Source organism: Condylostylus longicornis, unplaced genomic scaffold (assembly GCF_029603195.1).
Source record: "Condylostylus longicornis isolate FDR11 unplaced genomic scaffold, ASM2960319v2 ptg000003l, whole genome shotgun sequence".
Taxonomy (NCBI): domain Eukaryota; kingdom Metazoa; phylum Arthropoda; class Insecta; order Diptera; family Dolichopodidae; genus Condylostylus; species Condylostylus longicornis.
In genome coordinates this window covers 167,626-193,211 of record NW_026577972.1, presented here as the reverse complement: position 1 = coordinate 193,211, position 25,586 = coordinate 167,626, and the positions used below count along the sequence as shown (strand labels likewise).

Genomic DNA, 25,586 nt, shown 5'->3' with positions numbered 1-25,586 from the left:
AATGATAAATGATAAATGATAAATGATAAATGATAAATGATAAATGATAAATGATAAATGATAAATGATAAATGATAAATGATAAATGATAAATGATAAATGATAAATGATAAATGATAAATGATAAATGATAAATGATAAATGATAAATGATAAATGATAAATGATAAATGATAAATGATAAATGATAAATGATAAATGATAAATGATAAATGATAAATGATAAATGATAAATGATAAATGATAAATGATAAATGATAAATGATAAATGATAAATGATAAATGATAAATGATAAATGATAAATGATAAATGATAAATGATAAATGATAAATGATAAATGATAAATGATAAATGATAAATGATAAATGATGAATGATAAATGATAAATGATAAATGATAAATGATAAATGATAAATGATAAATGATAAGTGATAAATAATACGTAATAAACAATATACAATAGTAAAGATAAAAATAATAATAACAATAATATTATTAATAATGAGAATTATTATTATTATAATAGTAATTATAATAATAAGAATAATTAGAGTGAGAATAATAAGAATAAAAATTTAATTGATGTCGGTGATCGTAATTTAAAATTATAACCAATGTATATTCAGAGTACAGTAAAACCCGCTGAAGTGCGTCTCAAAAAAATCGACTTCTTGTTAGTACTTATCCGAGTAGAGCTCTTAACCGAACCCGTTTAACTGCGAAAATAAAAGCAACTAACAGTCAAATTTTATTTGACATTAGACGTATGCGCACTCTGTGAAAACAACTTATTTTTCAATTCAAAATTTTGAAAAGATTTTGTTTTTTTGGTTTAGTCTTAGTCAGGAAAGCGAAAAAATTGAGAGAAATGTGCTAGAAAATTAATGCACTTAAACGATGAAAATAAAATAATAATTACCCAAGATTAACTGATTATTTAAAAATGGAAGTGATTTTATAAGTTACACAAGCCTTATATAATTTGAACCATTTTTGTTAAAGTCTTAGGTACAAATCAATTTGCTTTTCAAATTTTAGTTAATAGTGTTATCTGACAAGCAACGTTGTTGAGAAGTATCTCTTCAAACATCTTGGCCCAACTTTCCATTTTTATTTATTGAAGTTTTTGGAAATCAGAAACGACTAAACCTCAGATTCCGAAACAGATCTTTTAAAGTTTTCTACAAAAAAAAGGATTCTGGAACACATAAGAAGGATTAAAAAAAAACTTTTGACTTTTAAAATTTCCGAACTTTTTGGGAGATTGTAATGATCGTGAAATATGTTCCAAGAAGTTCTATAATTAAATTTAATCAAATACTTGTTATCATATTGCTTATAGTTGGTTATTGTTAAAAGGGTTGTGACGAAGCTCTGCTGGTTAAAAATTGTACAATTATGTGCTGGAAAAAGTTTGAAAATCTAACCCTAGCTAAGTTCTTTTGTAGTTTTGTAAATAATTGAAAACAATGCAATTCATAAGTTTTTTCTTGTTGTTTATTATATCAAATTGAAATTTCAACCACCTTTTTTTTAATATCAATTGTATTAGGATCAGATGGTTATGTAGCAGCGTCATCAGCTGGTTATTCAGCTCCCCAAAGTGGGCCACCCCATCAAGGTCCACCAACTTTAATACGCGGTATGCAATCAACAACATCATCTACACCGCCTCAAAAACAAGATTTAAGCAAAATGCAACCGTCACAACAGGTACAAAAAAAATTATTATATATAGTAAATTAATTACCTTGTTTTCTTTTTTTTTCTCAATTTTATCTTATTTAGTTTGTGCCTTCAGGGAATTCAAATACATCTGGTAATGTACGACCACAACAGCCACAAATATTTAGAAGTACACAACCAGCAACAGTTCAACGTAATCATCCAAGACATAATTCAACGTTAATGACACAACAACTATATCCACAACAAATACAACCACTTATGATGCCATTTCATCAACCGCAACCATATACACAACAACGTACTGTACAATTTCCATCGTATCCAACATTTTCACAATTTCAATTACAAAATCATGCATATAGTGGTCAACATCAAATTTACTTTCCAAGTGTCCAACAAACAGCAATATTACCAACATCTGGTGTACCAAGTGGTATACCAGCTGCAACAGCTGCTGGACAACATCGTGTTGTACCAAGCGGTAGTATTGTACAAACATCAAATGGTCAAATATTAACTGGTCCAACTGGTGCACCATCACAAAGTCAATTATTAACAAGTATAACACAGGCTACTGCAAATCAAGGTGCATCAGCACAAGTTGCTAGCGTTCAAGTTGCCGGTACAAATACAGCAATTGTTGGTGGTGTTGTTACTGGTCCAGGACAGCAACCGGCTGGTTCCGGTATCGTCGGTCATAGTTCAACAAAAAGAAGAGAAAGAACACATGCAATACCAATAATAGATCCTCTTACAAATAAAGATGTATTGGAAGATTTTAAAATTCCTAAGGTATAAAGTAATATTAATTAAATTTTTTTTTGTGAAAAGTAGACGAAGCCAATATCAATTTTATATCATAATTTTTGATTTTTTTTTTTAAATTTATAAATTTTTCTATGTATAGACTCAAAATGCTACTAGTAATGAACTAGAATATCAGGAAAACCAATTAGCAAATAGTGGTATTGTAAATAATGTAGTTGATGTATTAGAAAATACTTCAATTCCTTCAGAATTTGTTGAACAAACGAAAAGTATGCAAGGAATTACTTATACGGGTAAGAATATATATAAATATATATTATGCGAGTAAGAATATATATATATATATATATATATATATAAATAAATTAAGAAAAGAAACCATTAAATAATAAATAAAAACATAGGGTATGTTTGTCTATCTGTCTGTTGAAATGCTTGTTCATTATTTGTACTTTTAAAGAAGTAAAACTCTTTATTAAGGGCATCTATTGCGAACAATCGAAATTTTATCCACATACCTAATATTTTTATTCTTTATTAAATGTTTTTTTTAATTGTAAATTTTGTTGTAGTTTTATTGGACTATTATTTAATTTTGTTTTTTGTTTTCATTTTGTTTTACTAATAAGATATACCTCAAAAAATGACTGAAATGTTGATTGAAACTCCAATAGTATCTGCAAAAACGAATGCACCATCAGTCGAAATACATCAACATAAGCCGCAGAAAAGAAAAAAGTAAATATTTGAATTGTTATTAATTTAATTATATTTATTTATTCAAATCATTAAGCATTTATTATTATTTTTCTTCTTTGGTTGGAAAATTGAAAATTTTTCATTTGCATTGGAATATGTAGTTACTTGAAAATCAGATTATTGATTTTTAATAATTTTTAATGAGAAAATTTTTAAAACGAATCTTAATTTTCTTACAATAAGAAACGTTGGTATAAATATGACCAATTCCTATAAAGGAACAATGTTATTCTAATTTAATATTACTTTTACTTTTTAATATTGTATCCTTTTCTCTTTTGTTTTTTATACGCAATTTCAAATTAGAATTTTCACCTTTTTTTACTTGAATATATAATTTTTCTACTAAGATTAGTCTTGGGTTTTCTCTCTATTTCTCAAAATATCAACTGAACCATCAACTTCAAAAAACAAAGAGAATTAAATTTTGTAAATATTTAAAAAAAAAACGAGAGATACGCAATACGAAAAAATCCGTCTCACACAAAAATAACATTTTATAATTAGCATACGACAATCACTTATTTTCTTTTCATTTGTCAAATAAAATATAGCGAAATCCACGACCACGATAATTTTCAATAAAAAAATAATTTTGACAACGGCAATCTTAAGCGACTTGATCTTATGTATATTATATTTTTTATTTATTAGATGGCAAAAGAAATAAGTGCGCCTCACATATATGTATGTCATTTTCATGTGAGAATTTTTATTTAACAAGTCAATTTTCTCATTAAAAATGAATAAATCAAATTGATATTACATTCGACACTGGGGTTTTTTGCATTTTTTAATAAGAATGTGATAAATTTTCAAATTTCAAAGATCATAAAAATATATATTTAAATAAAACATATATATATTTTTTTTTAAAGTAAACCAATTGAAATTGTCGCGCCACCGCAAACAGAAACAGTGGGTAAGTGTATTTAATTTATTTTCATATTTTTTATTTAAAATTATATTAAATTTATATATATGTATGAATATGTAAACTGAAATGTTCATGGATATGATTTCTTGAGTTGATTTCAATAATCACGAATTAAAACGCACTATTTATAATTACATAAATACACTATGTATTTTATTTCTCCTTAAATTTAAGATTATTTGAGAATAACAGCTGAATTGATTTTTGTATATAGTAAAAAAAAATATTTTTGTATGTGCAGATAAGCACTTAAATTTTCAGTATATACGTAGTCAGGTTTTATTTTTACAAAATACGATCATATGATTAATTAAAAAAATATAAAGATAAAAAATATTCTTTTTGTTATTGTTGAACACATTCAATTACTTTACATATTTAAAATTATAATGTACTTCAAAAAGTTGACATTGGGAGAACGAAAATTTTTCATAATGGCTTTAAAATAGATCTCAACACCCTATATTTTCTCACATCTCCATAAATTTCACTTTACTGAAAAGAGATATAAGTAAAAGAATTCTTCTCTACCGACCAGATTTGACTTATTGTAGCCTTCCATATTCCTGCATATCTTCTCATTTTCCGAACAGAATCTACATAAACAGGAGTTTTGCCCAATTTATGCAAGTGATATTTCACAGCACAATGCCCCTGAATCGATTTTGATGCATCCTCAGCAACTCTCTAGAGAACTTTCTTAAATAAAAATAACTTGGCAATAAATAGTTTCACACGATGACATCCATTAATTGTCTCTCAGAAGGGAACAGCCGAACGAAAAAGATCTTAGATCCACTCCGCTCCAAGTCATCAGCAATCTCCGAGAATATTTTAAAACAAAATATTTTCATTTATATTAAGAAACAAGGCCGTTCGAAATTTAAGCTAGAAAAACGGTGTTTTTGTACAAAAAAAAATGGTTTAGTTGCCTCTATTTCTGTAAAAATAACTCAGAAATCGTATTTTTTTTTAATTATGTCACTGTTGCAGATAACGGGCGATATATTAATACATACGCAAGTATAATGTATAATTATCAACGAACATATTAAATACAATTATTTAATTATAAATAATACACGTTAACTATAAAAAAAACGTAATCTACCTGAATATAATCATGTTAATATGCCGACGTCAAATTTACCTAAATATACACATTCATACCTAATATTTACATGCAAATATACAAATTCTTATAGTATCATAATCATCATCATCATTATTATCATCCTAATTAAATTGTTGCTAAGGTTAATTTAGTATTTTTCCTTTTATCTCTCTGTCGTTTCTTTCTGTCAGAATAAAAAAAAATCCAAAAAATATCAAAAAAAATTATGTATTTTCGGTACATAATTTAAAGAGATAACATTTTAAATATAAGGGAAAATTAACAGTGTACATTACAATACATTTTACGAGTAGTATAACATTAGCCAATCATAGCAACATGTCTAATACAGAGTATAGAAAAAATGAGTATTACAAAAACTTTTGAGAAAATAAAAAAAAACGAAATAGAAAATCAAAACACTTAAAATATTATAAAATGTTGCCACATGAATTGAAAAATATCTTTTTTTTGGTTATTGTACTTCGGATACTTTTAAAATTAAATTTTCTTTTTTAAATTGATATCTTAAAATTTTATTGTATATACCTTAAATAAGGGAAACAATACATATGGTGGTTCCAAATTTTGCACATCGAGTTTTCAGTGGGAACGCACTTCTCATTTTAGGGAAATGTAAATAGAGCATTTTTAGAAAAATGTCTCGGAATTTCAAGTTCTTTTGAATCGATTTTTATTAAATTTTACATATAAGTTTATTTCCATTATGCCACGGATGGATCAACTTTTGGAGTATGTCAATCCTCCAAAAGTTTATAAGTCACATAATTTTTATTTTGCGGGGCTCTTTTTCATTTTTGGGGCTCTTTTTCATTTAATAATTAAAAGCAATGAACCTATAAGTTTCTTGTAGTTAAATCAGGACTCGGCAACCTAACTGCGGGCGAATTTTACTTATTTTTCTATATCTACGAAGCTAATGGATGGCATTTCTTAAAATTTAATATTTGACTCCTTGTTTTTATCGAAACTAATTGGCGAACTTTTCAGGGATTCGAGTGGTAAGAAACTCAAAGCGAAACTCTAGTAAGAGTCAAAATTACATTTCGAGGAATGTTAACTAAAGGTTTACTACTTTCCTTAAATTGTAAATAAATGCTTAAAACGCATTTTCATATTCTTCTTTAACCCTTTTGCTAAACAAAGCAATATAAATCGCGGTCGGTCATTTGTTGATCGTATCACAATTTTTTTCTTTTTTTTTTTTATAATTTTTTTTTCAAATTAATGTAAAACATTAATATCTTATATATATGTATGTATGAAGTTTTGTTACTGTGTCCAAGGAATTAGAAATACTAAAGGAAGGAGCATCTTGAAAAAACAGTGAAGCCAAATTTTTCCTAGTTGTGTCTTTCTTTGCTCTGACTATTGTCAAAGTCGTAATAGGAGCGTATTTATTTTATTTTCTACTCTGGCCTCTACTATAAAATATGTGTAATTTGTAAGGAGCATAAGTTAAAAATTTTTTTCCTCTTTGAATAAATTTATTTTATAAATTGTAATTTAATATCACAATATTTTATGACCCTCGAAAATGAAATTATTTTGTTAAAAAATTTGAACTTATCTTACTGATATTTTTTCATTTTAGATATCTGTGGAAAAACTTAACAATTTTACTGCAAATTCTAAACAATATTAATAACAATAAATATAAATACATATAAATTTTATGTATTCTTGCATATTCCTTATGCCGTATTCTTCCTTATTAATTTCAATTGAGCTTCACATACTAATTCATTCTAAAACAAAATATTATAAATTCTAAAACAAAATTTTAGAATATAAATAAGTCACTTTAATATTTTATTTTACTTACTGAAATCAATGCTATTTGGGGACGTCTTCATGTATTTTTTGGTGACTAAATCATCACTCTATAAAGGGAAATATATCTCATTTCATCATTTCTACGAAAGCTGTCCAAAAAAATTATTTAATATGCTACATTTTATCAAACAAAAACTCATTTTGCTTAAAAAAAACCCGGTCCTGGTGTTCAAAATTAGGGCATCCGAAGTAATTTAATTTAAAACACAACAAAAACATATGTTTTCTTTGCAAAATTAAAAACTTAATAAAATTAGAAATTATTCAAAGCACTATTGAATTAATATTTCTTTTAATAATTGATATAAATAATATTCACATGTATATGGTGGTTAAAAACTATTTATTTTTGCAAATGGGAATAACAATTTCAAACTTGTTATAATTTTTTTATAAGTTTTTATAAAATAACACTTGCTATTAAATATTTTAAGATTTTTTATTTACAAACTGCACTAATTTTAGAAATAAAAAAACAAAATCTTCTTTGTTTAATTTTTATATAGCACTATAGCAGCGTATAATTTTCTAAGAAAAAAAACAGCAACATTTGGCATTTAATGTTAATTTCAGTTTGACAATGTTAGGAGCAAAGAAAGAGACTTAACCTGAAGTTTTTGGCTTCACTGTGTTTTTTTTACAAGATACGATTGTAATCCTTTAGTATTTCTAATTCGTTGACTGTGTCTTTAGAAAAAATATTTTAGCATTTCAATTATTAATTATATTATAATACATAGCGAAAAATTTGGATTTGGTTTAAATTTCTGAGTGTTCCACTTTAATGTTTTAATGTGTGTATTTGGTTAATTATTATGTTAAATTATTTTTTTTTTGCTCAACTTCTTTGAAAAACCAAACATTCAAAAAATATAAAATTTTTGGCACAAATCGGCAATCTAGTATCCACTTGATTTAACAAAAATTCAAATTACAAATAATATGGCAACTCTGTCGCTCTCTCTCTCTCTCTCTACATTTTTGTGACAAATTTTTTTTCCACTCTTAAATATAATATATTTTTGCTATATACATATTGTGTATAGGAGTATAGGACAGGGTTGTCGTTTGGCTCCAATTTGAAAATTTTGTTCCCGGCTACTCCTTTTGCATTTTGGCTCCGTTTTTGTTTTTTCCTCAAACCAAAAAACAATATTGATAATATTATTATTGAAAAAAAATTTCAGTTGAAAAATATATTTTCTAAATAAAAATTTTTTTTTGCAATATTTAAAAATGTGTTGACAAAGCCTTGTCTAACGAAGTTATGTACATATACCTTTTTCTGCTAATTCAAAAGCCGCCACCTATATTTTTGAAGTCAAGTTAATCAATTAGTCAGTTCAAGTGTAAAATAACCAAACCTACCAAGATGAAATTAATAAATTAAATAATATTGATTTGTTGACATTTTAATTGAAGTCGATCGAGTTTGTTGTTGAAAACATGAAAAATTTATTCAAAGCCTTCTCAGTTTATCAATTGTAGTGCGGCAGCTGAGAGGGTATTTTCTGTTAGTTTAATTAAGAAATTCCTTGTAAGTTGAAATGGTAAGCAGCATTTTAAATTCAAAAGAATTATTAGAAAATATTGATGCGAAAACTTGGGAACCAAGTTGTTATCTACATATTTTTTTTTATTTGAACTACTTACAAGGAAATGAATAAGACAGTCAACATATCATCAAAAAAAAAAACGTCAAAAAATTCTTTTGAGATATTTTTAATATTTACCCAAACCTTAAAAAATATGGCAACGCTTATATGAAGTTTCATGTAAAAAATTTTATTTTAAGTTTTATTGTGACATTTTTCAGACACATAAGTTTTATTTAAAATTTTTGTTTTGTTTTTCTAATTTTGTTTATTAAATTGTTTTTCTATAAAATATAGAAATTGACTCCACTTTTTTTTAAAAATAGCTCCCTTTTTTTTTAATATTTCTGCTCCTCATCCAAAAATTCAAACGACAGTCCTGATTGCTTAGTGTACCAAGGTAAATAAATGAATGAAATAGACAAATTATTCATACATGCATACATACATACATATTTTTGAGAGAAGAGAGCTTTTTGAAAAAAAAAAACGGGAGATTTTTTTTCACAAAAATACTGTCAAAATCAAAATTCAGAAAATAAACAAAAAAAAAAAAAAAAACAACAAAAAGAAAATTAACATAACAACGAGTACCACGACGACCGACCGCATGGTCATCTCATTCGAATAGTATTGCACAAGTAATTGAATTGCTCTTGTGTGTCAAAAAAATTTCTTGTTATTTTTTTCTTTTTTAGTTTTTTTATTTTTATCTTTTATTTTATTTTCATTTTTAGTTGATTTTTTTTATGAATTTCTCGTATTTATTTTTTAATAATTAAAAAAAAAAATTAACTAAGCCAAAAATATTGATGATATTATTTTAAAAAGATGTTTTTGCTAAAAAGAAAATTATTAAAACAAAAAAAATTGTATATAAAAAAAAAAGAAAAATAAATAAGAAAAAACGTTTAACTAAATTTTTAACTAATTTTTAATTTTTTTTCCATATTTTTCATAAAATATCTTAAAAATTTGTAATCTAAATGTAAAAATACAAAAAAAAAAAAAAAAAATAGTAAATTCCAAAGTATACTCAAAAAAATAACGTAACAAGAAAATTTTGTCGACGGTCAAACCGGACTCCAAGTACTCATTCCTTTTAAAAAACAAAAAGAAAAGTAACAGTGTTTTTATATCCAATGAAACAAAAATTTTTAAAATTTTATAATTAGAGAGTGAAAAAAGAAACAAAAATACAAAAAAAAAATTAACCAAAATACTCGCTGCAATACGTGCAATAGTGATAAAAAAAAAGTTATTTTGTAATTATAAAAAAAAATTTTAGAAAAAAAAAAAATTTGTGCGTAATTTTACTCTTTTATACGGAGAACGTTTTAATTTTTTTTTATCAACTCCAATTTAATATTTCCAAAAAAAAAAAATCTCTATTGTAAATAATTAATAAAAATAAAAAATAAAAACCAACCAAAAAACCACCCATTCAAACCAAACACCTACATTATTTAAAATTCCTTTTTTGAAAAAAAAAAAAAAGGAAAAGAAGTACAGCGTGTGTGTATGTGTCTATTTATATATGCATGTTTGTTTTTGTATATAATACAAATATATTTACATTCTGTTTTAAGAATAATAAAAAATAAGAAAGAAACAATAGTGTATTTGGCACCATTCTTGAAAGCGACTTTCTTAAATTCACAATGAAAAAAAAAACAAAAGGTCGCACCTTCATACGTAGAATAAGAAAGGCATTTTAAATTGTTTTTTTTTTGCTTTAATAAACACAATATTAACCATTAATCAGCTGAATTAATTTAAAACAACACAGAGACACACACTTAACTTTTTCTCTCATAAACGTAACAAAACAAACCTATCCCGAGGACAAAATTCACCTTAACCAACGTGAAATTTGTAACCATTTTTTTTAAATTCATCATCAATATTCAAATTCACACAATTTTTGACATTTTTATAAATTAAATTAAAGATGCGTTTAACTATTGCGTATCCTTATTAATTTCTGGTGTTGGTTTTAGTGTTTAATAATTTAATTTTAACCCATTCACGGTCATAGACTAGTATACTTGTCCATAATAGAGTCAACTCCTGGTCAACCATGGTCATGATCTTTGCTTCACTCAAGAAATTATAAAGAATTACTCTCGTGTGTTGAGTAACGTATTAGAAATAAAAATACGTTTTAAGTGTTTAGGTATATCCAAAAAAAAATCTGAAACACAAAAAAAAATAATTTCATAGTTTGGTGTTTACTAAAAATGTCATGACGAGTAAACCCGTATTTTTTTCATGCCAATTTGTTCAGTGCGAAAACAAAGAAGTGTGCTGTTGAATAGATCGACAAAAAAGTTGTTGCCTATTGAAAATAAAATAAAAACATGTTTTTAAAAAAACATTTCGTATTAACAGGAACGAAAGAAAATAAAAAAAATTTGGATGAGGTTGATTCAGTTGGGGAAATTTATATTGTAACTTAAATAAATTTTCAATTTCCTTTCATTTGCTGTTTACAGAATTTTTATATCATTAAAAATGTGAAAGGTATGAAAAGTGACCCGTGGGTAAGCACAACTTTAAAATGATATCCATAAGGTTAATTCATAAAACAATAAGTATGGTGTTTTTAGTACTTTTCCAAAAAAAATTTGAAAAAAAGTGCTTATTAGTTTCACTCAGTCCGTCCGTCCGTCCGTGGACATTTTTACAAAATTTTCTACACCCTTGAAGATAGAAAACTGTAATTTTATATGAACATAGATCCTTACTAGAAACTTATTTCCCTAGAAGAAAATTTTTACCTGTCTTCTGTCCTCTAAAAGTTATTCCCCTTTAAAACCCAAAAAATGGCATCTTTAAAATTTTGCAAACGCAAAAATATAGTGGCTGGCTTTTTCTATCGAGGCATACTATGCTCGAACTTTAAAAAACAATATGGCCGTTAAAATTTTCCGTTAACTAAAATCCGTTTTTTTCGAATTTTTGATGTCGTTTTTCTTCTAAACCACTGATTGTAAAAGTCTGAAATTTTATCAGCTTTATTGTACACTAATAAATAGTTAATTTCGTGAGAAGAAAACCGCCACCCGCCACCTCCCCCTCTCAAATTATCGCCTCTCGAAATTTGTAAAATTTGAATTTTTAAGCTAACAGTAAATTCCATGTTATTAAAAAGTATAATTATTTTTCTTAACTCACGCAATTAACCCTTAAAATCGAGCATTATGTTAACCCTTCCTCAAATTTATTTTTGCTTCATTTCAAAGACTGCATAAATAGTTCATCCTAAATAGATGCAATACTTCAAATAGTTTCGTTAATGAATGAAAATAATTTTAATAGTGTAGTAGGTATAAATAGATTGTTTTTAAAAGCAGTATTTTCACTTGTTGAAGGGAAAAGTGTTACAATACAAACCATTGGTTTAATCATTATTTTAGAATTTTGGCTCTCAAGTTCATCGTGTTCAAATCTCAAGTGCCTATCCTAATGATATTCTGTCAAAAGAAAAACCTTCGTCACCTTACTTGAAGTTACTTAAATTTAATCAAAAAATCATCGCTAAAAATTACGTTAGACCAATATTCAGATCCATGTTTTACGTGAAATAATGCAAATTCTAGCCTTTTTTTTATTTTTTGGTTGTTAAATGGTTTTTTTCATGCTATTTTACCTGTCTTCTGCCCTCTAAAACCCTAAAAATGCCATTTTTAAAATTTTGCAAACGCAAAAATATAGTAGCTGGCTTTTTATAATATTGCTTTTTTTCCTAACATTCTCCGAATGGTATTAGCATTACAAGTTTTTCCCATCTCAGTACTAATTTAAGCAGTTATTTCAGGAGCACAGCTCTTTGGATTCACTTTAATTTTACGCTCTGTTAAATTTTCTTCTTTACAATTAAATATTCTTGGTCGACCATTACGTGGTTTTGAGGGTATAGAACCCGTAATAGTACAATTTCTGATTATTGTTTGGACAGTGGAATGACCTAAAAACTTATAGATTCATTGTTTTAACACCTCAAATGTAAATTTTAATGAAATCGGTTGAGTATTTCTCATTATGTACGCAAAAATGTATATTTGGCCCTTAGTAAACATCCAGTTGCTGACACATGATTCCTTCCAAAAGTTAAGAGGTTTCGCGTACGGTCGAATGAAGGTCATATATAAAATTTCAAGTAAATCGGTTGAATATCTACTTCAAAATTATCAAAAATGTAAGACCGTTAAAAAGTCCAGTTCCCGAGGTCTGATATATCCCAAAAGGTGATCAATTCGTGCCATAGTCGAAATAAAGCTTACATATAAAATTTCATCCAAATCGGTTCAGCCGAACGTGAGATAAAGGCACACATAGACCGACAGATCGACAGGTTGCTGAAAATAGTTTATTTACACTTCCCTACCATACAGAAGTGCGTTCCCAACGAAAACTTACATAAACTACCTATTGTGTACACAATGCGGTCGGTAAAAAACCAATAATACAGGAAATTTTCAAAAAAAAAATTCAGGTGTGTGTAGACTTTTGTAATTAATTGTATATACGGAAATTCTAGTGCCATATTAAAAGTAAACTAAAATTGATTAGTTTTTTTCTGATCGAATTCAATAGTTTGTCTTTTTGTTTTTTACATTTACTTAACAATTGTATACCGTATAATTTTGCTAACATTATCTCGGATCATCTGTAAATGTTACTAATAAAATTATATTTGAAGAAAAAATAGCGATAAAAATGTATTTTGTTTATAGTAAACAATGCCTGTACATTTTATATTATAGTATGTTGTTCGTACATTTTTATGATAGTATACTTCTTTCTTCAAATTTTTACAGAATTATATCAAAATATTGAGTTCACCTTTATTTTTCCGTAAATTTTAAAATGATCTTTTTTCCACGGTTACCTAATATTTCTCGTTTTTTTTTTCAAAATGTTTTAATCTATATTTTGTTTCCACAAACACACATGTAATTAAAAATATAAAAAAAATATGATGTGGTCAGCACATAATCGACCGTAATGCATAGTTCCTCGTTTAATGATAGTGTTATAGAAGATTATGAAAATGCGTTTTAAACACTTTTTTGCAATTTTAAGGACACCAGTAAGCTTTTAATTAACTTACATAGAAAAATGTAAATTTGGTTGTTAAAAGAATTTCGCTTTGCGCTACCTAAATTCCCTAAAAAGCTCACCAGTTAACCAGAGCTCAAATATCAACTTTCAACAAATTCCATCAATTCGTTCCGTAAATATAATAAGAAATTAAAATCGGCCCCCAATTTGATTTGCAAGCCCTGATCTTTCCAAAATTTATTGATTACAGATTCATTGTTGTAACACCTTGAATTAAAATTTTAAATTTCGCGTAAATTGGTTGATTATTTCTCTTTATGTACGCAAAAATGTAAAATTGTCCGTTAAAAAGGTCCAATTGCTGAGGTCTGATATATCCCAAAAGTTAATCAATCCGTGCCATAGCCAAAATAAACTCAGACTTAAAATTTCATCAAAATAGGTTCAGCAGAACTTGAGGGACCGAACATTTTTGCGTACATGAAGAGAAATAATCAACCAATTTCCGCGAAATTTAAAATTTTACACGGCTGAATTAAATTTTTGTTTATTATTAAGTTTTAATATTATATAAAATTTTATTTATAATTTAATTTTACAGCAATTTTATACTTGATATATAATTTTATACTAACAATATATAACTTGCACACACAGACAGACAGACAGACCGACAGATCGACATTTCTGTAAAAGTAGTTTATTTATGCCTTTCTACTATGGAGAAGTGCGATCCCGCCGAAAACTCGATATCCAAAATTTGGTGCCATCACACAACCTACCTCATTGTATACAATGCGGCTAGTAAAAATAACATTAGTTGTATGTGATCATTTTTTCTTAAAGTTTTTAATATTATACAAAAATATTTTTATGATTTAAAGAATTTTGTACGAACTTATAGATGTACATATATCTATCTCTACATAATTATGTACACATGTCATTCCTAAAACAAAAAAAAACTCCTAAATTTGTCATCACATATGAATTTGCTGTTTTCATATATATCTAGGGTTTTCTTTCAGAATATGACATCTACATTTTTGACAAAAAAAAGGTTATGAATATGGTATTACTTAAAATTTTAAGCGCTTTCTAATGCAAGCAGTAGTTTTAAAAAAAATCCTTGAAGAACTAATTGTTCCAAAAATAAGATATCACCAGTTATTCACTTCTCGAGATTCTAAAATTTTCCAAGAAGGCATTAAAATATAGATACGTCATGTTATACACTTTTGAAATGAAAATGTATTTTAGTTTTTTACCGTTTCGTTTCAAGTTGAAATTGAAAAATCTGTACATACGAGTATTCATTTCTACATTTAAAACTAAATAAGTGAACCTATTCAGTTCTGATTGATACTAATTGCAATTGGAAAAAGTTTATATCTTATTTGATATAGAAAATATGTTAATATTTTATACTATGTGATATTTAGTAGCAATATTTTAATATGCTAATTTTTTAAACCATCTTCTAATGAATTTTCAGTAGTTAATGTTTTAATAAAACAAAAATAACACTAAAAAATTTCAATTGTGCTTTACTGGAAATGGAAAAAATGTAAATATCACGTTCTGACAGGAAAACCCTAGCTATATATTATGTAATTTATTGTCTTAGGTTTTATAGTATAATTCTGTGCGACAACAAAAATCCTCTACTACACCGACCCCCTCCTCATCGCTTAAAACCAACGGTTTGTAAATTACATAATGCAAAGAATTGAACCTTAGAACAAGTATGAAACAACACTAAAACAATGTTAAATTTGAATTATAACAATCAAAATTCTCTTATTAGCAAAAATTTCCATATGGAAAATGTTTGATATCTAAAATATTATCTAAATCACACGTATTCATGATTGATTTCTAACCTTAACCTCTGATTCTTTTAACTTTAACTATATATAGAAGTCTGGAATCAGTTAAAAGAGGTGTTCCAAGAGAAAAATAATATAAAAAATTATACAGAATCAGTTATAACTTTAGTTAATATTTTTTCCTTCTCTGTTCATTTCTGGTGGGAACATGGGTTCTGATCAGATTGCCGTCAAGTGTTTCCGGGTCTACCCACCTTCCTTTTTACTAAAAAGAAAGATGGCTATCGTATTATTACGATAGCTTCCGTAAAGTGTGTCGACCCGTTTTATAGGCTTCTGGTCCATATTCGCCCATAGTTCATTGTTTGTTATTGTACTGGGCCAGGATATTACATATATTATTCTTAGTCATTTGTTGATATATACCTGTGCCTTATTGATTTATATTGTGTCCACAACACAGCCGTGCAGTAATAACAGGCATTGAATATTCTGATTTTGGTGCTTTTTGCAAAGTGGAACTTCCATAGGAGCCATAGGCGGCCAAAGTCGCCATCTTTTCTTCTGACAATTTTTTATTGTCTATCTAAAATCCATCCTTGCTTCAGAATCATTTATCTCATTCAGCAGTACAATTATAAATTTTATTGTATATGATACAAAAATTATTATGGCTTTTAGAAAAACCATAATAATTTGCCGTAGTAAAATCAATTTATAATTATTATTAAAAAACTATGAATATTATTTCATTTAAAAAATCTATTAATTAATTAAATATACTTAATAATGTTTTTTTTTGTTCTAAACGTAAACACGTAAGCAAAAATTCATAAAAATGCTTTATAAAAGCTGACAATACGGAAACGCAGCTTATAATAAAAAACCCAAAATAAATGTCTCATATCTTATTTAAATTTTTCTGTAGAACTTTAAAAACAAACCCTATTCACATTTTGGAGACTATAAGATATTTGTATAGACGGTTGTGTTTAAATTTCACCTAAACACATAATTTTTGATAAAAATTGTTTATTGTTGTTTAAGTTTTCATAAAATACGTACCTTAAAAATTTGGAAAATGTTAAAATCTACCATATTTAAATTTAGTAATTAACTTGAATAGTTTAATATAAGTCAATGCTGGCCACCATTCTATACTAAAATATTAATATGAAACTATATAAGAAATTTTTTGTCAATAATTATTATCATATATTATCTTCGAAAATATTCGCCGTACGGCCATCACAGGGTTGAAATAGTCAACTTTTCTTTTTTTTTTGTCTACTAAACATTAATGTATTATTATAAGTAATTGTGATCGAAAATATTTTATCAATATGACTAAGATTCAAAATTTTCTATTAATAGTATTTGTTTTCTTAATCATTTTATATTTCATATCATCGTTCGATTATGCTCTCAATACTATATAAGTTTGTAAAATATTTAAAATATTGTTTTCAAGTTAAATTGGAAGAATTTGTTTATTTATTTTTTTATTTTTGCAATTGACTGCAAGCGCGTCAGGGCTGGATTGAATATCGAAGGATAAAATATTGATTTCAGGGATTTAGAAACTGATTAAAGAAAACTTAAAGAAATCCCCATTGGCTTATATAAGTCACCTGCAATAGTAACCTCAATTACGACTTGTTGATCACGTGATGATAGACATGTCGCAATGGTCATTTTAACCAATCAACTAATCCCTTATATAATTTTGATAAATTCTCAAAATAAACGGTCTATACAAATAAATGAATCCACAATTTTGATCAAAGTTAAATTCGTTCATCTCTCCAAGAGAGCGATAATTCAAAAACTATAATTTAATTTTATGTAAGTTTACAAAAATTTTCTCAAAATAGTTTAAAAATGATACTATAAATATCAGAAGATACGAGTATTCATTTATAATTGGACTTGATCGAAAGACAGTTTGTTCCGAATAGTTGTATGTCATATATAAATTTAAGGTTAAGTTTGGATGGTATGTAACTCTTATACTCTTATATTATTATAGAGTTGACGTGGTCAGTTCTATTTTTGTTTTTTTTTTGTTTGGGAATTTTTTTGTTTGCTTTCCAGGAATATCCAAATTTTAATTTTTAAACAAATAGGAAAAACAACCAAATGTGTTTACAACATAATAATCAAAATCTCGGAAATTTATTATTATTTTTTTTTAAATTACTTTATACAAATATAAATGAAATTATTGCACATTCATAAAACGATGGTAGAATTGCCGTTGTGTGATTTGATTGTAAGGGGAGGGTGGGGAGTGACAATGATGCAATGAGACAAGATAGAAAAGAGAGTCAAAAATACGATCATCAAATTTCTACAACAACATCGAAAAAATGTAAAATCGAATATATTTTGTTTTTGTAAAATAGAAAAAAAAAATACCCAAAACTATAAAAAAATTTGTGTGGGTATTTTTTTTAAAGAAATTTCGTAATTTTTTATACTTAGACAATACGTTTAAAAAATGTTAAAATATAAGCGAATATTATATTTAATTTTTTTCCCGAATCATATGTGCATGAACATACACACAAACATTTTTGAATTTAATTCAAAAAAAAAAAAAATACGCGATTTATAATTATATTTAACTAAATATACAGTATGTGTATGTACATATTTCCTATACAATTTTAATATAAATATACAGTCGGTTCTAATATTATTTGTATACACTTTTGCAATAAGGAATTTATTTTAATTTAGTTAATTATTCTACAGGTCATTTATTATTCATCGCACTAACTGCGTTAAATAACTTCATTGTTATACGTTTGAAAGTGTTTTGTGTCACCAATACTTTTTCTTTGTTCTTATTTTGTTCAGTGTAAAACAGTTATGTTTCGATTTTTAATATTAAGCTTAAGAAATTATATCCTTATTATAAACTTAATAATTTAATTTGTCAGATTTGGATCAATATTTTAATAGCATAGGAGGAGACGAGAATGATGAATTAAAAAAAAAATTTCCATAATTATGTTGGATTTTTTGTCAACTGTTGTTTTGTTTACATAAATTAATGGTTCCCTTCTGTTTACCGACCGCATTGCACGTAATAAGATAGATTAATGTCGAATTTTCGGCGGAATTGCACTTCTCCGTGTTAAAGAAGCCAAAACGAACTATGCATTTTTAGAGTAGTGTCTGGTTTGTAAAGATCTGTATTTCGCAATCGGCTGATTGATTGAACTGATCTTCCTGAAAATTGATGTCTGAGTTTTACTTTGATAATGTCACGGTTTTACCAATTTTTGGGATATGCCTGTACTCGGGAACCGGATTTTTTAGAATCCTTTGACGGATTTTCTTGTGAATTAATGTTTATAACCGGAACTAATGAAAGAACTTTTGCGGGAATTCGGAAAACATGAAGTTATACTCTTTTTAAAAGCCAATTTTCCACTTTTCTAGGTATGATAACCAAAAAATTAGTAGCGTTCTTGATATTATAAAACAAGTCTTCAAAGATATTTTGATAATCTTGTGTAACAATATTTTCGCTAGATAAGAAAATACACTTTGCAGTCAATTATGTGCTGATCATATCAGATTTTTTTTTAATTAACATCGGATTAAGATTGTTCCGATTAGCCGTCGTGTTTGTCAAAAGATAAACTGATTGAACATTTAAATGTTTCGATGTAGTTCTGTTTAATAGTTTCCAATGCACAGGCACATAACTAAAATTAACTTTTTTTTGTTAAGAGTATAAAAATTATTGTAAGTGTGCTGTATATATTTGTAATATAATATTATGATAATCATAATTATTATAGTTGATGATGATGTTGAAATGAGTGAATTTTTGAGGCTAAAAACAAAAACAAAACAAGAAAAGAAATAATATATAAAGACGAAAAAGAAAACTACTTCAAAAATAGAAAATAGAATTAAAATTTCTATATATAGATATTGTACACGTATGTGTATATATATATATATGCATGTATATGCTCGCTAAATTAAGACAAAAATGATAATTTTCAACAGTACAATTCCGTCATAAATTGAATATGAAAACCAAAGTAAACGAAATTTATTTTACATTTAAGGGTGCAGGCAGATATGCAATTTTTATATTTCTTTGGAAAATATGGAAAAATGTGCAAAGAAATTCAATTTTGAAAAACTTCAGTAGCATTAAAGAACCTTAATTTTGAAGATATTTTTGTATTAAAAATTTTAAATATGATTAGAAAACTGATAATTTTAAAGATAAATCTACACTTTTGGCAGCGCTGGTATTAAAAACGATCTAGATTATGATTTATGATAGTTTTTTTTTTGTTTTTTTTTTCAATTTCTTTTTAAAATCAATCTCTTGTTGAAAAATTTTACTCTATAATTTAGGAATTTATAACACTCCTCCAGTTTGGAAGACTAAAGGTTGGCTGCGTTAAAATTTACATTTTTTATTTTTTTAAATAAATTTTTCAAATGGAATTTACCAAGGAATGTTTTAAAAATTTAAATTTTAATTTAAAAAAATGATGAATCAGTAGAGCTAGAAATATGAATAAATTTCCGGCACCCCTTCTATTTGAACTCTTTATAAATTTGAAATTTATTTTCGATTTACTCTCTGTGTTTAAATGAATATGGCATTAATTTTATTATCAGCAGCGTTACCATATTGATTTCATAGAAAATATAGAAAATTTCGCCAAAAAATCGAAAAAATCTGGTAACATTTTTGTTGATTTTGATTTTCTTTCTTTTGATAAAAAAATAAATTATTTTGTTGGTTAATTATTTTTAAAATGAAGCTTACTTGAATTTTATAACCAATTCTCCATTTCATTGCTAGCTATCAGCATAAAATTGCATTTAAAATGAAGCTTAACTTTAATGTCCATAATAAAATCAAACTTACTTCACAAACGATATCAAAATAAGTATTCGGTTAGTGAAGTAGACAGCCGCTGTCTATCGACATTCATAATAATATGATTATTATCCAGCTTCAGCATCACCTAGGTGTCAATTCAATGAAAATAAATTTTTTGATTTATTGATTTTTGACATATTGGATTAACGTTTGACTAATTCACAATGAAATTCTTGTGCCATATAATAATGGAAGCTAATTCTAGATAATACACAGTGAAATTCTTGCAAGGTTAAAAAAGTCTAACTTTTTGGATAAGAAGTTTGGTCATTCGACAGACCTTTAAAAAATCTGGAAAATCAGATAAATCTGGCAATATGGAAATTTTTTAAAATGCTCTAATCTCTTTGATATTCTTATAATTTCATAATAAATATAACATTACTCTTATATTAGACACTAATAAATTTTATTTACATATTGTTTTTATCCTTCTTATTTGAAGTATATCTGCTAATTATTTCATCCCGATGTAAAAATTGAGAAAATTTAATATTTTCAGTATAATATTGAGAAATGAAAAGAGTACACTGTAGGGTATTTGATTCTTTTTCTATTTCTTTTAAAAAAATAATCTCTGTTTTTTTTCATAAAGTTTTTTTTTATCATTTTTTGTTATCTCGTTTTTTATACCCTGTGCTTTCGTGAAGGGTATATTCACTTTGCTATAGAGTTTGTAACCACTATGAAGGAGTCGTCTCCGGTGTGGACATATATATATATATATTCTTGCTTAGCGTAAAATTCAGCGATTATTTAGACATGTCCGTCCGTTCGATCGCACGATAACTCAAAAACGAATAATGCAATCGACACCAAACTTTCACAAGTTGTTTTTTTTTCTGCTGCTATTTTAATAATATTAATTTTGTAAGAGTGTGTCCGATAACGTTCTACATGTATGCTAAAAATTTTAATCAAATGGCTGCACTGATTCGGGAGCTGCCATACAACTCCAAAAGCTAATTTTAAATATTTGAAAAAATAAAGTTCAATTCTAAAACTTTTCACTAGTGTGTCCAATTATAGGTCTCATATATCCCTTAAGTTTTAGTGGAATGAGTTATAAAATGGTTTTAGTGGAATGAGTTATATACCGCGATAAAACTTCAAAAGCAAATTTTGAAAACTTGAAAAAAAATTAGATTTATGAAACTTGGCAGTCATGTGTCCAATTAGCCAGACATATCCGTGAAATTTATATAGAATAGTTTGACAGTTTCGAATAATTGTCATATAACAACGAAAGCTAATTCTAGATATTTCATAGTTTAATTTAATAGTAAAGTACTTCTATTCTAGACTCTTGTACAATTAAAAATGTAATACAGGTAATAGCATACCGGTAAAAATGTAAAATGAGTAAAAGACAATATTTTTTAATTTTTTTTTTGTCTTCTCTCTCTCTGCTTCAATATTTTATTTTTGTATTTTACGTAAATGTTTTATTTTTGTAGTTTACGTTGTAAGCGTTTACGTCCATTTTGGTTTTTTTTAGTAGATATTTAGATGCGAATATACAACATAAAATTTCAAACAGAGATAAAAATTAAAAACTTCTGTTTAAATTAAGAGTCTGATCTTGTATCTCGGTATTTTACTCCCGAAGTGAGTAACTATCATTATTTGTATAATGTAATTTTCGAGTTAGAAGAATTATTCCATATCCCGTTTTTTTCTAAAATGTCCATGTACAAAATTTGCGAAAATCCAATTGACAAAATAAATAGTCTTATTGGAAAAATGCAATATGCATTAAAAAATGGATAATTTTGGTTTCAAAGTGAGATGAAAAAGTGGGATACGCGATTAGGCTGTAAATTACGGTAAAATTATTTTTTAAGTTGAAAACAGTGAGTGATGAGAATAAGACTTCGTCATATTTTTCCAATAAAAATACGTAATACCAGCAATGTAACATGATGCAAGTTGTAAACCAAAAATTTTTGATAATTAGCTCTATCATAATTTTGATATTAGCTCTATCTCGTAAAATCCTACGAATTGCGAACATAACTGCGAAGTAGATATTTTAATGATCACAAATTCCTTTCGTAGAGATTATGAATCACCAATGGCAGTACTATTTTTCGGAGCGTCAAAATCAGTATTTTATTTCAACTATTAAATGTTTATTTATATTTTGGTTCCTATTTTAGTAAACAACTTTCATAAAAAATAATATTTTTTAAAAAAATATCCTTTTGTATGAAAGTTTTGCTGTTGTTTTGGTTTTTGAATATTTTTCAAAAGTGGAAAAACAAATTTTTTTGGCAATACGAATTCATTTTCTTTCATGTAGTAACTCATTTCCTTTCTTAGAGTAACTCAAACTCTTTAAATTGCTTATTACGAGTGATCATTTCTTTCGTAGACTTTTGAGGGTAATATTTGCTACCAATGTAATTTATGATTACTTCATTACAAATGTCCGTAAAATTTTAGTAATTCGTAATAGATAATATGTTATTCATAATTTTCCGAATTTCAGAGCTACGAACGAATTTCATGATAGGTGTGACATTCAGCCCTGATCCAAGTAATAAAGCTTACGTTTTTCGCAAAGAAACAAGACTGTTTTATATGCATACTGTTGTGCTATGCAGGCATAAGTTTGAAGACATGTAGATTTAAAAAAATTGTAAAAATAATTTCGAAAAACCAAGAAAATTTTGAAAATTAAATTCGTTTTTTTGCGGAAAATAAAAAAAAACAAAATTTTACACAAAACTTTGTGATTTGTCATAAGCCGCGCGTGATTAAAAATAAATTTCAATTTTGTATAACGTTATCCTATGTGTGCGAATAAAGATGCCGTAACTGACTATGGGACAGACTATGACTTTAAGTTGCCGTATTAGCATATCAATTTATGCAAAATTTCAGTACTTTGTTTTTCAAAATACTGTGTGTGCCAAACTACTATTGAAGTTGTATGGCAGCTACCAGAAGGAACCAAGTAATTTCAACGACTTTTATCAGACACATCAACCCAACTAATACATTCGTTCTTGTGAAATTTTAATACCATAGCTTTTTTAGTTTCTGAGATATAGACAAATAACTATTAAAATTGTATGGCAGGTACCAGAAGGAGCCAAGTGATTTCAACAAATTTTATGAAACACATTGGCCCTACTAATATATTCGTTTGTGTGAAATTTTAATACCACAGCTTTTATAGTTTCTGAGATATAGCCAAATAAATTTTAAAGTTGTATGGCAGCTACCCGAACCGGTACCCCGATCATGTCCAATTTAAATAGGGTTCTGGCACTTATTATAATAAATCATTTCTGAAAATTTGGTGAACTTAGCTCAATGAGTTTCTGAGTTATCGTTGGGACGGACGGGCGGACTCAGAATTTGACGCTGATCAAAAACATACACTTGAGTCTATATCTAAGATCGTTATTTCTTAGCGTTACAAACGGTAACGCAAATTTAGTATACCCTTCGAACATACGTTCGTACGGGTATAAAAATAAGAAAAAAAGTGTTAAAACACTACACGGTTTAAATGCGCATTTGCCTAATTTGTTGTACTTTGAAAGGAATAAAATATAAAGAAAATATTTTGTCTTTAATTATTTTACAAATTTAACAAAGACTGTGGGAAATCAACATTATAGTAGGTCAAAATTTTTAACTTTTGTTCACTTGATAGAAATGAATTCCGACTCTTATTGAAAGCTCACCTTAACACACAAAACACTCCCCTATCCGTCTTCTTTTTGATGAGTACGGTACTTTAAATGCCTGGCTAGTAAAATTACACTTATATTTTTAGATTTTGATTTTTTGTATCTGATAAAACTTACTATTTTTTTTTTAATCAAGTTGAAAACTATGATTTTCATAAAATAGAAAACAAATCTAAAAAAATTTTTATTATTATTTCTTTTTTTTAACAGTTAAGACTGTATCGGATGAAAATAGTCGAACTGCTAATAATAATAACAATAACACTCAAAAGATAATATTGTCCTGTACTAATGTACAACAGCCAGAACAACAGCAAAGCAAAAGTGTGCCGCAACAAGATTCAAATAAATTAACAACATATTCGGCACCAATTCAACATCAACAACAATACATCAATCAACCATCGGTTTCGGTATCAAGCACATCATCTTTGTCGTCATCACCATCGTCGTCGTCTTCTCCAATAACATCCATTCCTGTTCAAGTAAATAATAATAGTATTATTACACAGCAACAACAACAACATCAGCAACAGTATCAACAACAGCAGTTACCTGTTCAACAACAACAACAACAACAGCAGCAACATCATCAAACAGTATCTGTTTCTCAAAATCAAATACAACCCCAGCAGCAACATCAACAGCAACATCAACAATATCAACAAAAGGATAATAAATTAAGTGGTGTTAATCATAATAATCAGCAAAATCAAGGGAATACCAATAAATTTATGAACACGGTTGGATCTTCAAATGCATTATCATCGCAACAAAAATCACAATCTACTAGGCAACAACAACACCACCAACAACAACAACATCAGCAACAACAGCATCAACAACAACAACAATTGAACCGTAATAGTGAACTTGTTAAACAGCAACAACAACATCAATCAACAAATCGGTCTAATAACAACAATAGTAGTAATAATTCATTTACAACAACAGATTTATCAAGCAATAGTACAGTAAACAATATTAGTAATAATGCAATTTCTACTGATTTAACGCAGCAACAGCAGCAACGTGCTGTTTCATTAAATACAACTGTTGCACAATCAACTCAACAATTAGGTCCAGCAACGGTCGCGACAACAACTAAATCGCAAAATAACTATAAAACAAATATTGAAAGTAAAAATTTAAGTGGTTCTAATAATAATAACAATAATACGAATCTTAATGATAATAATTTATTGGTACATTCAACAACAGGACAAACACAATCGCAACATCGTATACAACAACACCAACAACAGCAACATTGTATAGGTAATAATAAATTAGTTATAGATAAACCACAACCACTAATGTCGTCATCATCTTCTTTTTCT

At 26.9% G+C, this 25,586-nt stretch overlaps 1 protein-coding gene across 6 annotated transcripts in view; it reads left to right on the top strand.

Annotated features, from left to right (window-relative positions):
• Nucleotides 1-25,586, top strand: part of LOC129607121 (eukaryotic translation initiation factor 4 gamma) — an 81,517-nt gene that overhangs the window by 42,171 nt on the left and 13,760 nt on the right. For all 6 annotated transcript variants that reach the window (XM_055517899.1, XM_055517889.1, XM_055517881.1 and 3 more), the window contains 6 exons: nt 1,553-1,713; nt 1,789-2,481; nt 2,597-2,750; nt 3,087-3,195; nt 4,095-4,138; nt 24,457-25,524. In XM_055517899.1, coding sequence (XP_055373874.1) covers nt 1,645-1,713; nt 1,789-2,481; nt 2,597-2,750; nt 3,087-3,195; nt 4,095-4,138; nt 24,457-25,524 — 2,137 coding nt within the window. In that variant the 5' untranslated portion in view covers nt 1,553-1,644. The remainder of the gene's footprint in view (nt 1-1,552; nt 1,714-1,788; nt 2,482-2,596; nt 2,751-3,086; nt 3,196-4,094; nt 4,139-24,456; nt 25,525-25,586) is intronic.